Genomic DNA, 17,244 nt, shown 5'->3' on the forward strand with positions numbered 1-17,244 from the left:
ATATGTAATAATGAAGTTGACACAATGTCATTCATCCAATTCAAAATCTGCTGGTTTTCACTAAAATTTCACTCACAAGGCTTAGTTATTCTGATATTATAAAAAATGAAACAGTTTGAAGTACAAACATGTTAACTCTTGAAAATAGAGAGGACCCTGGGTAAATATATATACCAATACTGTATCATTAATACAAGTACACCCAGATCATTATAAATAAAGGTATTGATCTATTTTCAGCTGCAGAAGAAGAAGAAATTAAAGACAAGAAAAGAACGTGATAAGAAGCGCAATGCATCAGATAAATATTCTAGTGAGAAAAGAGAATCGCCTTCAGCTGAGAAAGAGGGATTGACTAAAAAGGAAGATAGGGTAAAATTCACATTTGATGTGTGTTTGTAAATTTCAGTGTGTGAAAACTTGTGGTTTTTTTTGCATTCTATGTATGACCATGTGAAAAAAGATTGTTTTATTCTTGTTTTGTAGACTAATACACCTAAAGTGATTCGCTATCAGCACGTCACCAGTAAAGATTCCCACTCAGCGGGAAGATTGAATTATGCACGTCATGATGCTAGCAGTTCCCATTCAGCATTAAACGATAAAGGAATCAAAAAGGTTAGTTTTTGTAATTTAAAAAATATCACTCCTGTTTTTTTTAAATTTTTACAGAATAGAACTACTTTACTGATGGAAGAATTGCGGATCAGTCACAGTCAACATTATTATGCTCTTAAAAAAATCTGATGATGGTATGCCCTCATGCAGTATAAATTGAGTTACTTTTGTTTTTATCTGAGCCTGACCCATTTAAGGAATACATTGGTGTGTCTCATTTGCATAATTCAGATGATATGAATTTTAATAGACTGCTGTTACATGTTTGTCTTAACAGTTTAACTCAATATATCATTGATTTGATACCAAAATCTGTGTCTACAATTTATATATGTTAATTACTTCTTTTAGCAGTCCTATCCTGATTTGCCCCTTAGCGAACTATCCCCCATCCTGGAGAATGAAGGCCAGCCTTTTCAAGTGTTCAATGAGGTACAACACTAATCTTAAGAACAAAGACTCAAGTGTTAAAATAATATATAGTTATTAATTATGATATAATTGTTTTATTTAAGTGCACATTTATTCTGTTTCATATCTTGGGGATTGTGTTTGTTGAATTCTTGGGTGAAATCTGCACTGCACTTATTGGCTGAACCTGATTATTTATTGCATTGTAAAATAATGTCATAATTTGAAATATTGTTGACAGTATATTGTGTGGGTAGCTGGAACGTATACATTACTCATATAAACTAAATTACAGTATGCTGGTTATTGTTATTATAATACATGTATAGTAGTGTGTCATGTTACGGTACTTTCTTTTTTTCCTGCAAAAAAAAAAAAAAGTTTTTTGAATGTACACTTACCAACTTTGATTGACTTACATCACTACTTACATTACTAATGGTGCCTGTTTTTCTACAGTACAACTGTTCCTCAGATTCCCTACTTAATGCAGAACATAAACCTGATCCTGAACCAGAGCCAGATACGGCACTGGAACCTGATCTAGAACCTGATCTGGAACCGAAGCCATTTTTTGAATCGGAACCAGAAGATTTTGAAACAGAATCAGATCGAGATTCTGAGCCAGAATTAGACCTGGCACCACCTCTGTACTTTGATCCAGAGCCAGGTTTTGAATCAGAATCAGATCTGACACCACCCCTGTTCTTTGACACAGAGCCTGGTTTTGAACCCAAACCGGAAACAATTCCTGAACATATAACAAAACGAGAGTCGTATCGTGATATCTACCCTAGGATTCATTACCAGGTGAAGATTACAAGTCATCATCAGTTCTAACAATATACATCCATCTTTGTTTCTGTTGTTTTTTTAGTGTGGTATTTCAACTTACAATGTTTATTGTACTGCACTGAGTGATTTGTATAACTAGAAGAAACCCTGCACTATGTATTCTAACAGTATCAATCTCTCATTCTGTTATTCAGTGGAAACAATAGTTATATTGTACATCTGCACATACAAAATGTACTGTCAACCCTGTGTATAGTGATTACCTAAGGGACTTTATAGACAGGTGGTCTTTACAGAGGGTGGATTATTTTTTGTGGATTGCCAACTCATAAATTTGACATACATAATATTTGTGGAGAAAATAATGAGATGCTACTGCTGCAACAAAAATACATTTATTTTAATTGTTCAAAATCAAATGAGTTTGATTTTAGAAAATCAATAACTATTTTCCATTATTAAACAGAATTATGATTTTATTCTAAAAAAATTTAATCTGCAATAATATTGCCGAAAGTGTGGTCTTCATACACAGGTTGCTCATATGTTGCAACTGCTCAAAAATGGTGTACTTTACATAGTGATGGTCACTAACACTAATTTGATTGCATTTGACATTACTAACTGTACTGTCTTGTTTTGATTTCTTAATATCATATCATTTTCAAATGCTACATGATTATGTTAATATTATTACTTATCACATTTATTTATCACAATTCTATCACCATCTTTGTATTACCCACAGACCATAGAAATTAATGTAGATTGCTGCGAACCCAAACAAAGCCATGTTTATTACAGGTTCAATAGGAGAATGAAGAAGGTGCAGATATAATCATAGTTATCATATTATGTATGCTTCAGTTTGCACCTGGTTATATCTTTATGTTGCACAAGATTTGAATGTTTCTTTCTATTGTATAAATACAAATACATTCATGTTCAGTCACTTTAAATTCATTACTGAAATTTTCTTTGTATCTATTAAGGTTTTGTCACTGAATCTTTAAGCCAATCATGGCCTCTCAATTTAATGACATTTCTTATATTTTCAAAACTGAAGACGTTATACTATAGGATGTACCATGAACATTAGTGTATAATTTGTACAAATATTCGTAGGTACATAGTGAGTGTACTAGGGAAGTGACAGCACAATGACTGGCTGCATACTGACTTGTCAGTTTTCAATACTGACACAGCTTTACCCTTTTAACAATTGTTTTGTTTCTGAGTGTTTAGGTGTTTTACAACAGGGGATTGTATTTTCTGGTTATTGTGATATGTACTAACATTTTATTGTCCATTACGTGATATTGTACATTTATTGATTGTTCAAATCTTTATTTAAAGGCGGAATACTTAGAAGCTTTAACTAATGCCTATTTAAAGAACGGTGTCTTGCCTCAAGGAGAGAATGGTATGTCTTCTATATATTATCATTGGCATATTCATGAAAATGTGGAATTCTGGATAAATTTTGGACTGGATCATTTATACTTTTGTCTAGAAAGTATTAAAATAAAAGTGTGTTATTTTTTTTGCAGAAGTTCCAACATTTCGTTATACCGCCGGACAGCGCGGCTGGTCTAGCATGCCAGTCAGTGGCAATGTAGAAGGGTTATGCCCTCATCATGAGAAGACATTCGCTGCACAGTACGTCGCTAACCATCTCTCAGATTTGCAATTTGCTGGTGAGTAGAAATTCTTTATGTTTGTGGTAGGAATCCCCTGTATTTAAAAGTTTTGATAACAGTGTCTGCTGATTACCATTATTTCATTTATTTCTATTTGATGCCTTTCAGATGATCATTATGAGTGGGGACATACAACTAAATCAGCCGAAGAGATTCCATCATCGCGAGGTAGCAGTGGTCAGCAGCAGCGATCAAGATCAAGTACGCGACAGCACGTAGTGGCACTCTCAGCTGTGCAGCAGCGACAACAAGATTTGCTGCAGTTACAACATCAAATTAGGAGTTCTCCTGTAGTGCTTACAAACCCATCAAGACCAACAACAGGACGAGGCAGTCCAATAAAGACACATCCATCCCCATTTGATGAGCAGTTAGACAAGGAGTATACTGATTTTGTTAAACGAGGTATAATTGCAACATACATGTATCTGATACATACCATGCAACTGCATTTCATTGTCTCAAGCGGGTTAAAACTAGATTTTAATTTTGTTGGTTGTGTTTTTCATGGTTGTGCATAGCTCATAGTGTCTTTTTGTATTGACTAGGTTATTCTGCTAAAACAAGAAGTAGTCCAAGTCGTCCTAATAGTAGATGCCCTTCAGCCACTCAGATCAGTTACCCACAGAATATGTAAGTATTAATGCCATTAAACAATGTCCAGTATTTGTATACTTTTATCTATCCGTTTTTCTACTTGATTATAGTTTTCTGTCCATGTTACTACCTTATTTGAATCACAAACTGTATTTCTGTGTGTGTAACGGTTGTCATTTCACTGTCATCCATCAGATAGGGAGTCATAGTAATTTTTTTGTTCACGAACGCCCTCGAATAAATTTCATTTACACATTATAAGGATTTACACCATTTTTTAAAACAAAATTTGTTGGACATTACTGAGACTTCATGTTGTATGCGCAGAGAAATGTTGACTACTATCAAATTTTGCAATTTTCACGATTTATGAAATTTGTCTCTTTTGAACTTAAAACAGTTTACTATAGCTGACAGACATACCTTATTTCAATTACATGGGTTATGTCTATGATAATGTCACATATACATGTATAAAATATTATTTTAGGTTACAAGTTACCAAAATACCATAATCTATTCACTACGAGATCCAGTGTTATGCGTGAAATCAAACATAAAAAACGAACAAACAAAAATCATAGTTGTAGTGGTATCAAAACATTGCACGGGATTTGACAAATGCGAAACAATTTTGTGGGTATTTCCACTCTTAATAATGTGCTATACACATTTATGATGGTCAATTTTTATGAAGTACCGTTATATTCCTCTCTGAAAACACCATATTCCTCTGTGAAAAATAGAAATTCAAGTTCAAAATCAAATTATTAAATTTTGGCGGCAGACGTTGAATTCACGTCTTTCACACATTACGCATAATCTTGCAGTAAATAGATAACCACTTATTGGTGCTCCCTAATTAGATAACTAGTCAGCACTAATTCGTCAAGGGAGGTTCTTTTCAATTTGCTTTTCATCATTTTCACACAAACATGTGTTATGTAAAATAATAGGATATTCTGTACTTTTCATTGTTTTTTTATTTTAATAACCCACTTTACATAATATCGGTTTCATATTGACAGCAGTGGTGGTAGTCCTACTGGTGGTGGTGGTGGTGGTGGTGGTGGTGGTGGTGGTGGTGGTGGCGGTTCTAAACTAACACAATATGTTGTTACCAGAACTAACCCATCAAAACCAGATAACACTAGTAGTAGTAGATACTTAGACCGATCTAACCAAAGTAGAGCAACTCGTGAAAGTAAATACACATCAACTGATCAGAAAGTGAATAAATCAAATAATAATGAAGCGAGTGGTGGAAGTCGATTTGCTCACCCAGAAGATACTGCCGTTTATTATAGTAAATATGATCAGCCGGAGCATCCAATGCCAGTGCAAGAGCAGTATCGACAGCAACTACAGCAGCTACATCACCAACAACAGCAACAGCAGCAACAGCAAGCAGCAAAAGAGGAAATACTGAGTAGAGCTAGCAAACATTACGGTAGATCTGGTGAGTTATTATTTTTGGATGAGATATAACCACTTTCAGATGTTGTTAAACAGAATTTGAAAATGTTTTGCAAAGTTATTTTGTGAAAGATGGCAAAAGTTGATGTTCGTTCTAAAAAGGGTGTAAATAGACCTGGTTTGCATGTCTTCAGCTTCATTAGCTCCGCTGTTGACTTTGTCGAGCGGAGCTTATCATATGAGTGATTGTCCGGCGTTCGTGTCAATGTTTTACTTTTTCGACTTCTTCTTGAAAAAACTACAAGCCTGAATGCTTTGATACTTGGTGTATATGTACCTTGGGGAGACCTCTCTCAGATTTGTTCATTTCATGATCACATCTTCAATTCTCTAATTTTTGTGAATATTTTTGTCATTTTTGGTAAAAAGTAATATTTTCAACTTCTTGTTAAAAACCACAAGTCCAATTGCTTTTTTATTACATATATAGGTACTACATGTGGACCTCTCTCAGATTTGTTCATTTTGTAATGATATCTTCAATTCTCTAATTTGGGTGAATATTTTTGTCTTTTTTGGTAAAAAGTGATATTTTCGACTTCTTGTTAAAAACCACAATCATTTATGGTGAAAAATGATATTTTTGAATTCTTGTTGAAAACAGCAAGTCCTATTGCATTGATACTATGCATATTGTTTATTTTCTAATGATATCTTCTGTTCTTTAATTGAAATGTGCATTGCTAACAGCAGAGCTATCTCAGCTGAGAGGCTGCTTGTTTGATTTGAAGAGGAAAATTTATGAGACAGCTATTGTATATTAGTGCATTTAATTTGCTGTGTAAATCTACAGACTTCAAAAGTGTGTATCAGATGCAAAAGATGAAAAAAACAAAAACATTGAAACATAATTATAACTGAATCTATGCCATGACAATTAATTAAATTGGTGATTATAATATATGTTCTTAATTTTCACTGCTGTCAATATTTCCTTTCAAATTTTGACTGTGGCACCCATGACTCTGGGATAATGGAAATGTATATATGTATATATAGGTTGCTATGTATTGCACTATGTTACTGTTGTTTTTGTTGATGGGCGTATTATTATTGTTGTTTGTTACAGGTTCTAAAGCCTCCTCTGTTGGTGATGGTTATGGACAAGCAGGTACCAATAGGTATTTGAAGAACTCAGGCAGAATCAGTCGCACAGGTTTGTACACACACACACAGCAAAGATTTCTTTTCACCTGTATGTGTGTTCTGTGAGTGTGAACTACTGTTTGGATCCATCAACCATGTCCATGTCAATGTATCCCAATATGACCTTACTTCTTTGGATATTTCGCAATACTAAATCTAGACTGTGTAACCAACCAATCACATCATAGCTTATATATTCTCATTGGTCTTTTTGTTACTTGATTGGCAAGTTTGTGTTGGTTGATTGGTTGATCAGTCATATATGTAACTTAGGTCTACCCATATCTTGTATTTAGGCTGGATTAGTTGTTTTCAAATATAGTACTATGAATATTTATTATTGGTGATGAAATAGATATTTTGATATTCAGAGCAAGTTGTTGTGTATCCAATGATGGCTATGTTAGGATATACCGGTAGTACTATTCTCAAAGAAGCATATATATACCACAGCATTCAGACTAATTCAGAAAAATCTATTGATATTTGTGAAAAGTCATTGTCATCATATTATTTGTATTGGCTGATAGTATTCCCTTAAATTTCATCAGTACACAAATATATATGCATTTATTTAGTGGGGAAAAACAAAAAGCCAAATTTTTAAAAAAATTTTGCAGATTGTTTTGTCCCATGAACACTGTGTGTACTTTTATGTGTTGGTATACAATTTATAATATAGGCCCTTATGCATGGTATAATACGTGACATTTTCAGAAAATCACATCTTGAACTTAGATCTCCCTTCATGCCACTTATTTTTTATCTGTAAATATTTGTTTCCTGATTGTAGATTAACCATAAACATACCAATATTACAGACTGTGCCTTTTTAATGGGATCATATCTGTGTATATATCTTGTTAGAACTTGCTTTCTAGACATACCAGTTTTTAGCTTTTGTTCTGAGATCTATTCAAATCTCCATACTGCCATATTTTGTAACATATATTGTTTATTTTCTCGTTAATGAACCTGTATCCATATGTACTTTTATGAGTGAGAAAGCTTGTTCATAAATCTGCATTTTCTTTTTGCACTGTTTTTATTTTTACTACGAGTTTCATTTCTATCCTCTTATTTTTCTTCCTAATCATGGGTTGGGTTTTATTTTTCTCTTGTGATTATCTCTATCTACAGGCAATTATAGTGTAGATTCAGACATAGTGCATAGTGAGATAATGAGAAGTGAGAGAGAGGCCAATCACTCCGCTGCAAGTACTAGTGATGCTTCTGTTAATGATGATGATGATGTTCAACAATCATTACCAAAACATGCATCACAATCTTCTGTTACCATGACCACTGTATCCAAGACTACCATGACAACCACAGACACTAATTCCCAAACAGGGTAAAACAATTTGTCTACATGCATGACTTTCTAACTATGTAAATAATTCATACCAACTTAGGGGAACTTTCTTGTATTAAGATGTCAAAATAAAAATTAACAAGGGCTCATTTAGCAAGTACTTTTGGCATTCAAATATTCATCCTCAACTGTTTCCTCTCAAATGAAGAAATAAGAATTATTCTGTAAGTTGGTATGAATTTTTCACATAGTTGCCAGCATGATGTAAGCTAAGGAAGCTAACTACAGTAAACCAACATGATTGGTAACTGCTTTCCTGGCTTACATAGATATTGTTTCTGCTATGATGGCTCACAGATCCTTTAAGTACCTGTACTTCCATTTACACGTACTGCCACAAAACACAAACCAATTTCTGGATATTTAGTTCATTTACCACGGCTAGCTCATCATCTAATATTAAGCCTATTGACACTCCAATGAGCAACAAAGTATCCTACTCTGCATTGCTTTAGCTATTTGGGAAAAGTAGTGAGACCCATCACAGTCAAGAAGTATCTATCACATGTACTGGAAGTCACAAACTCACTGTCTAATAAAACACCATATATGGACAACTGTTTTGCATATTACCATATTATAATGTATCATATCTTTGAAAAAAGAAATCTGTTCATAGCTTCCAATATCTGATTGGTCACACATGATGTATGCTAATGATATGCAAATGATTTGCAAATATGGTGCTTCATTAGCTCAAGTAATGCATGTCATGTTCATCATCACATTGGATGTAGGTTCACGGTGTCACCCTTGGTGCTTGTTTTACACAATGGTGTTCTTGTAGGTGGTGTGTTCTCTATCAATGTTTTAATTTTTTTCACAATCCCTGAACTCATCAGTATAAAACAGATTATATAATGACACTACTTTTATACATAAATGATTGAAATACAACTTGGTTATTGTAATTTTTCTTTTTTAAGGTTTGTTGTTGTGTTTTACTGTGTGTTTCAGTGTGGAGTGTGTTTTAAAGTGTTACACTGTGTATTTCATGATACAAAAATGATCACCTAATTCGATGCTTCTTCATTCAGCGGCATTTTACTCTGCATTCTGTGCTAAAATGGTAGAGCTATTAGACTCTTTGCATGATGACCTATTCTTGATAAAATATGCCATACTCTAATTAGAGAGGGGGGCACTAGCCTACCATGGTGCCTGTGTAGTCACAGGTGACGTATTTATTGTGAATGAAATACTATAAGAAGTTTGAAGTGATTTTTATATGGTATCGTTTATTGGTGTAAGTAATAATTTCATGCAACTAACACTGGGTTCTCTATATGTGGTCTTACTGGCTGGGTCATATCATTGTAATATTATACATGCTTGCGCAAACCGCTTTTTAGGGTATAAAGCCCTTCTTGTACTGCTCTTGTAATGCATGGTTGACTCCCAGTACTTCTGATAAAATAAAAATCTGCTATCGTTGTGACTATATTTTCTTCAGTGTGTACAATTATCACCTTTCTTGTTGATATTGTCTATTATGTTTTAGTCACAACACACACCTAGATATAATTACAAGTCACAACGCACACCTAGATATAATTACAAGTCACAACACACACCTAGATATAATTACAAGTCACAACACACACCTAGATACAATTACAAGTCACAACACACACCTAGATATAATTACAAGTCACAACACACACCTAGATATAATTACAAGTCACAACACACACCTAGATACAATTACAAGTCACAACACACACCTAGATATAATTACAAGTCACAACACACACCTAGATATAATTACAAGTCACAACACACACCTAGATATAATTACAAGTCACAACACACACCTAGATATAATTACAAGTCACAACGCACACCTAGATATAATTACAAGTCACAACACACACCTAAATATAATTACAAGTCACAACACACACCTAGATATAATTACAAGTCACAACACACACCTAGATACAATTACAAGTCACAACACACACCTAGATACAATTACAAGTCACAACACACACCTAGATATAATTACAAGTCACAACACACACCTAGATACAATTACAAGTCACAACACACACCTAGATACAACGCACACCTAGATACAATTACAAGTCACAACGCACACCTAGATATAATTACAAGTCACAACACACACCTAGATATAATTACAAGTCACAACACACACCTAGATATAATTACAAGTCACAACACACACCTAGATATAATTACAAGTCACAACACACACCTAGATATAATTACAAGTCACAACACACACCTAGATATAATTACAAGTCACAACACACACCTAGATACAACGCACACCTAGATATAATTACAAGTCACAACACACACCTAGATATAATTACAAGTCACAACACACACCTAGATACAACGCACACCTAGATATAATTACAAGTCACAACACACACCTAGATACAACGCACACCTAGATATAATTACAAGTCACAACACACACCTAGATATAATTACAAGTCACAACGCACACCTAGATACAATTACAAGTCACAACACACACCTAGATATAATTACAAGTCACAACACACACCTAGATATAATTACAAGTCACAACACACACCTAGATACAATTACAAGTCACAACACACACCTAGATATAATTACAAGTCACAACACACACCTAGATACAATTACAAGTCACAACACACACCTAGATATAATTACAAGTCACAACACACACCTAGATATAATTACAAGTCACAACACACACCTAGATACAATTACAAGTCACAACACACACCTAGATACAACGCACACCTAGATACAATTACAAGTCACAACACACACCTAGATATAATTACAAGTCACAACACACACCTAGATACAATTACAAGTCACAACACACACCTAGATACAACGCACACCTAGATACAATTACAAGTCACAACACACACCTAGATATAATTACAAGTCACAACACACACCTAGATACAATTACAAGTCACAACACACACCTAGATACAACGCACACCTAGATACAATTACAAGTCACAACGCACACCTAGATATAATTACAAGTCACAACACACACCTAGATATAATTACAAGTCACAACGCACACCTAGATATAATTACAAGTCACAACACACACCTAGATACAATTACAAGTCACAACGCACACCTAGATACAACGCACACCTAGATACAATTACAAGTCACAACGCACACCTAGATATAATTACAAGTCACAACACACACCTAGATACAATTACAAGTCACAACACACACCTAGATACAATTACAAGTCACAACACACACCTAGATACAATTACAAGTCACAACACACACCTAGATATAATTACAAGTCACAACACACACCTAGATATAATTACAAGTCACAACACACACCTAGATACAACGCACACCTAGATACAATTACAAGTCACAACACACACCTAGATACAACGCACACCTAGATACAATTACAAGTCACAACACACACCTAGATACAACGCACACCTAGATACAATTACAAGTCACAACGCACACCTAGATATAATTACAAGTCACAACACACACCTAGATACAATTACAAGTCACAACACACACCTAGATACAACGCACACCTAGATACAATTACAAGTCACAACGCACACCTAGATATAATTACAAGTCACAACACACACCTAGATACAATTACAAGTCACAACACACACCTAGATACAATTACAAGTCACAACACACACCTAGATACAATTACAAGTCACAACACACACCTAGATATAATTACAAGTCACAACACACACCTAGATACAACGCACACCTAGATACAATTACAAGTCACAACGCACACCTAGATATAATTACAAGTCACAACACACACCTAAATATAATTACAAGTCACAACACACACCTAGATATAATTACAAGTCACAACGCACACCTAGATACAATTACAAGTCACAACGCACACCTAGATATAATTACAAGTCACAACACACACCTAGATATAATTACAAGTCACAACGCACACCTAGATACAATTACAAGTCACAACACACACCTAGATACAACGCACACCTAGATACAATTACAAGTCACAACACACACCTAGATACAATTACAAGTCACAACGCACACCTAGATATAATTACAAGTCACAACACACACCTAGATATAATTACAAGTCACAACACACACCTAGATACAATTACAAGTCACAACACACACCTAAATATAATTACAAGTCACAACACACACCTAGATATAATTACAAGTCACAACACACACCTAGATATAATTACAAGTCACAACACACACCTAGATATAATTACAAGTCACAACACACACCTAGATATAATTACAAGTCACAACACACACCTAAATATAATTACAAGTCACAACACACACCTAGATATAATTACAAGTCACAACACACACCTAAATATAATTACAAGTCACAACGCACACCTAGATATAATTACAAGTCACAACACACACCTAGATATAATTACAAGTCACAACACACACCTAGATATAATTACAAGTCACAACACACACCTAAATATAATTACAAGTCACAACACACACCTAGATATAATTACAAGTCACAACGCACACCTAGATATAATTACAAGTCACAACACACACCTAGATATAATTACAAGTCACAACACACACCTAGATACAATTACAAGTCACAACACACACCTAGATACAATTACAAGTCACAACACACACCTAGATATAATTACAAGTCACAACGCACACCTAGATATAATTACAAGTCACAACACACACCTAGATACAATTACAAGTCACAACACACACCTAGATATAATTACAAGTCACAACGCACACCTAGATATAATTACAAGTCACAACACACACCTAGATATAATTACAAGTCACAACACACACCTAGATACAATTACAAGTCACAACACACACCTAGATACAATTACAAGTCACAACACACACCTAGATATAATTACAAGTCACAACACACACCTAGATATAATTACAAGTCACAACGCACACCTAGATATAATTACAAGTCACAACACACACCTAGATACAATTACAAGTCACAACACACACCTAGATATAATTACAAGTCACAACACACACCTAGATACAACGCACACCTAGATACAATTACAAGTCACAACACACACCTAGATACAATTACAAGTCACAACACACACCTAGATATAATTACAAGTCACAACGCACACCTAGATATAATTACAAGTCACAACACACACCTAGATATAATTACAAGTCACAACGCACACCTAGATATAATTACAAGTCACAACACACACCTAGATACAATTACAAGTCACAACACACACCTAGATATAATTACAAGTCACAACGCACACCTAGATATAATTACAAGTCACAACACACACCTAGATACAATTACAAGTCACAACACACACCTAGATATAATTACAAGTCACAACGCACACCTAGATATAATTACAAGTCACAACACACACCTAGATATAATTACAAGTCACAACACACACCTAGATACAATTACAAGTCACAACACACACCTAGATACAATTACAAGTCACAACACACACCTAGATATAATTACAAGTCACAACACACACCTAGATATAATTACAAGTCACAACGCACACCTAGATATAATTACAAGTCATAACGCACACCTAGATACAATTACAAGTCACAACACACACCTAGATATAATTACAAGTCACAACACACACCTAGATATAATTACAAGTCACAACACACACCTAGATATAATTACAAGTCACAACGCACACCTAGATACAATTACAAGTCATAACACTCACCTAGATATAATTACAAGTCATAACACACACCTAGATATAATTACAAGTCACAACACACACCTAGATATAATTACAAGTCATAACACACACTTAGATACAATTACAAGTCACAACACACACCTAGATATAATTACAAGTCACAACACACACCTAGATATAATTACAAGTCATAACGCACACCTAGATACAATTACAAGTCATAACACTCACCTAGATATAATTACAAGTCATAACACACACCTAGATATAATTACAAGTCACAACGCACACCTAGATATAATTACAAGTCACAACACACACCTAGATATAATTACAAGTCATAACGCACACCTAGATACAATTACAAGTCATAACACTCACCTAGATATAATTACAAGTCACAACACACACCTAGATACAATTACAAGTCACAACGCACACCTAGATATAATTACAAGTCATAACGCACACCTAGATACAATTACAAGTCACAACACACACCTAGATATAATTACAAGTCACAACGCACACCTAGATATAATTACAAGTCACAACGCACACCTAGATATAATTACAAGTCATAACACACACCTAGATATAATTACAAGTCATAACACACACCTAGATATAATTACAAGTCACAACACACACCTAGATATAATTACAAGTCATAACACACACTTAGATACAATTACAAGTCATAACACTCACCTAGATATAATTACAAGTCATAACACACACCTAGATACAATTACAAGTCATAACACACACCTAGATATAATTACAAGTCACAACACACACCTAGATATAATTACAAGTCATAACACACACCTAGATATAATTACAAGTCATAACACACACCTAGATATAATTACAAGTCACAACACACACCTAGATATAATTACAAGTCATAACACACACTTAGATACAATTACAAGTCACAACACACACCTAGATATAATTACAAGTCACAACACACACCTAGATATAATTACAAGTCATAACGCACACCTAGATACAATTACAAGTCATAACACACACCTAGATACAATTACAAGTCACAACACACACCTAGATATAATTACAAGTCACAACACACACCTAGATATAATTACAAGTCATAACACACACCTAGATATAATTACAAGTCATAACACACACCTAGATATAATTACAAGTCATAACACACACCTAGATATAATTACAAGTCACAACACACACCTAGATATAATTACAAGTCATAACACACACTTAGATACAATTACAAGTCACAACACACACCTAGATATAATTACAAGTCACAACACACACCTAGATATAATTACAAGTCATAACGCACACCTAGATACAATTACAAGTCATAACACACACCTAGATACAATTACAAGTCACAACACACACCTAGATATAATTACAAGTCATAACACACACTTAGATACAATTACAAGTCATAACGCACACCTAGATACAATTACAAGTCATAACACACACCTAGATACAATTACAAGTCACAACACACACCTAGATATAATTACAAGTCATAACACACACTTAGATACAATTACAAGTCACAACACACACCTAGATATAATTACAAGTCACAACACACACCTAGATATAATTACAAGTCATAACGCACACCTAGATACAATTACAAGTCATAACACACACTTAGATACAATTACAAGTCACAACACACACCTAGATATAATTACAAGTCACAACACACACTTAGATACAATTACAAGTCACAACGCACACCTAGATATAATTACAAGTCATAACGCACACCTAGATATAATTACAAGTCATAACACACACCTAGATATAATTACAAGTCACAACACACACCTAGATATAATTACAAGTCACAACGCACACCTAGATATAATTACAAGTCACAACACACACCTAGATATAATTACAAGTCACAACGCACACCTAGATATAATTACAAGTCACAACACACACCTAGATACAATTACAAGTCACAACACACACCTAGATATAATTACAAGTCACAACACACACCTAGATATAATTACAAGTCACAACGCACACCTAGATATAATTACAAGTCACAACACACACCTAGATACAATTACAAGTCACAACGCACACCTAGATATAATTACAAGTCACAACACACACCTAGATACAACGCACACCTAGATATAATTACAAGTCACAACACACACCTAGATACAATTACAAGTCACAACGCACACCTAGATATAATTACAAGTCACAACACACACCTAGATACAACGCACACCTAGATACAATTACAAGTCACAACACACACCTAGATATAATTACAAGTCACAACACACACCTAGATATAATTACAAGTCACAACACACACCTAGATACAATTACAAGTCACAACACACACCTAGATACAATTACAAGTCACAACACACACCTAGATATAATTACAAGTCACAACACACACCTAGATACAATTACAAGTCACAACACACACCTAGATACAACGCACACCTAGATACAATTACAAGTCACAACACACACCTAGATACAACGCACACCTAGATATAATTACAAGTCACAACACACACCTAGATACAACGCACACCTAGATACAATTACAAGTCACAACGCACACCTTGATATAATTACAAGTCACAACACACACCTAGATACAATTACAAGTCACAACGCACACCTAGATATAATTACAAGTCACAACACACACCTAGATATAATTACAAGTCACAACACACACCTAGATATAATTACAAGTCACAACGCACACCTAGATATAATTACAAGTCACAACACACACCTAGATATAATTACAAGTCACAACACACACCTAGATATAATTACAAGTCACAACACACACCTAGATATAATTACAAGTCACAACACACACCTAGATATAATTACAAGTCACAACACACACCTAGATATAATTACAAGTCACAACACACACCTAGATATAATTACAAGTCACAACACACACCTAGATACAACGCACACCTAGATACAATTACAAGTCACAACACACACCTAGATATAATTACAAGTCACAACACACACCTAGATATAATTACAAGTCACAACACACACCTAGATACAATTACAAGTCACAACGCACACCTAGATATAATTACAAGTCACAACACACACACCTAGATATAATTACAAGTCACAACACACACACCTAGATATAATTACAAGTCACAACGCACACCTAGATATAATTACAAGTCACAATGCATAATATGCAATACACAGCGCACTAGTGTGCTTGTGAAAAAGAACCAGTGTCTGAGTTTTTCAGATTGACAATAACTATTTCAACTGACAATTGTAAAAGTGTAAGACTATTTCA

The 17,244-nt window shown here is 34.4% G+C and overlaps 1 protein-coding gene across 3 annotated transcripts in view; it reads left to right on the forward strand.

Annotated features, from left to right (window-relative positions):
• Positions 1–17,244, forward strand: part of LOC100372232 (cytosolic carboxypeptidase 2-like) — a 43,347-nt gene that overhangs the window by 20,788 nt on the left and 5,315 nt on the right. For 2 of the 3 annotated variants that reach the window (XM_085498650.1, XM_085498648.1), the window contains exons 20-28: positions 241–372; positions 487–618; positions 3,181–3,247; positions 3,375–3,521; positions 3,633–3,929; positions 4,073–4,157; positions 5,429–5,580; positions 6,667–6,753; positions 7,884–8,097. In XM_085498650.1, the coding sequence (XP_085354776.1) occupies positions 241–372; positions 487–618; positions 3,181–3,247; positions 3,375–3,521; positions 3,633–3,929; positions 4,073–4,157; positions 5,429–5,580; positions 6,667–6,753; positions 7,884–8,097 (1,313 nt within the window). The remainder of the gene's footprint in view (positions 1–240; positions 373–486; positions 619–3,180; positions 3,248–3,374; positions 3,522–3,632; positions 3,930–4,072; positions 4,158–5,428; positions 5,581–6,666; positions 6,754–7,883; positions 8,098–17,244) is intronic. The other variant, XM_085498651.1, reaches the window with a different exon arrangement.

The sequence above is a fragment of the Saccoglossus kowalevskii genome, chromosome 1 (assembly GCF_978046115.1).
Source record: "Saccoglossus kowalevskii chromosome 1, keSacKowa6.1, whole genome shotgun sequence".
NCBI classification, from domain to species: Eukaryota; Metazoa; Hemichordata; class Enteropneusta; family Harrimaniidae; genus Saccoglossus; species Saccoglossus kowalevskii.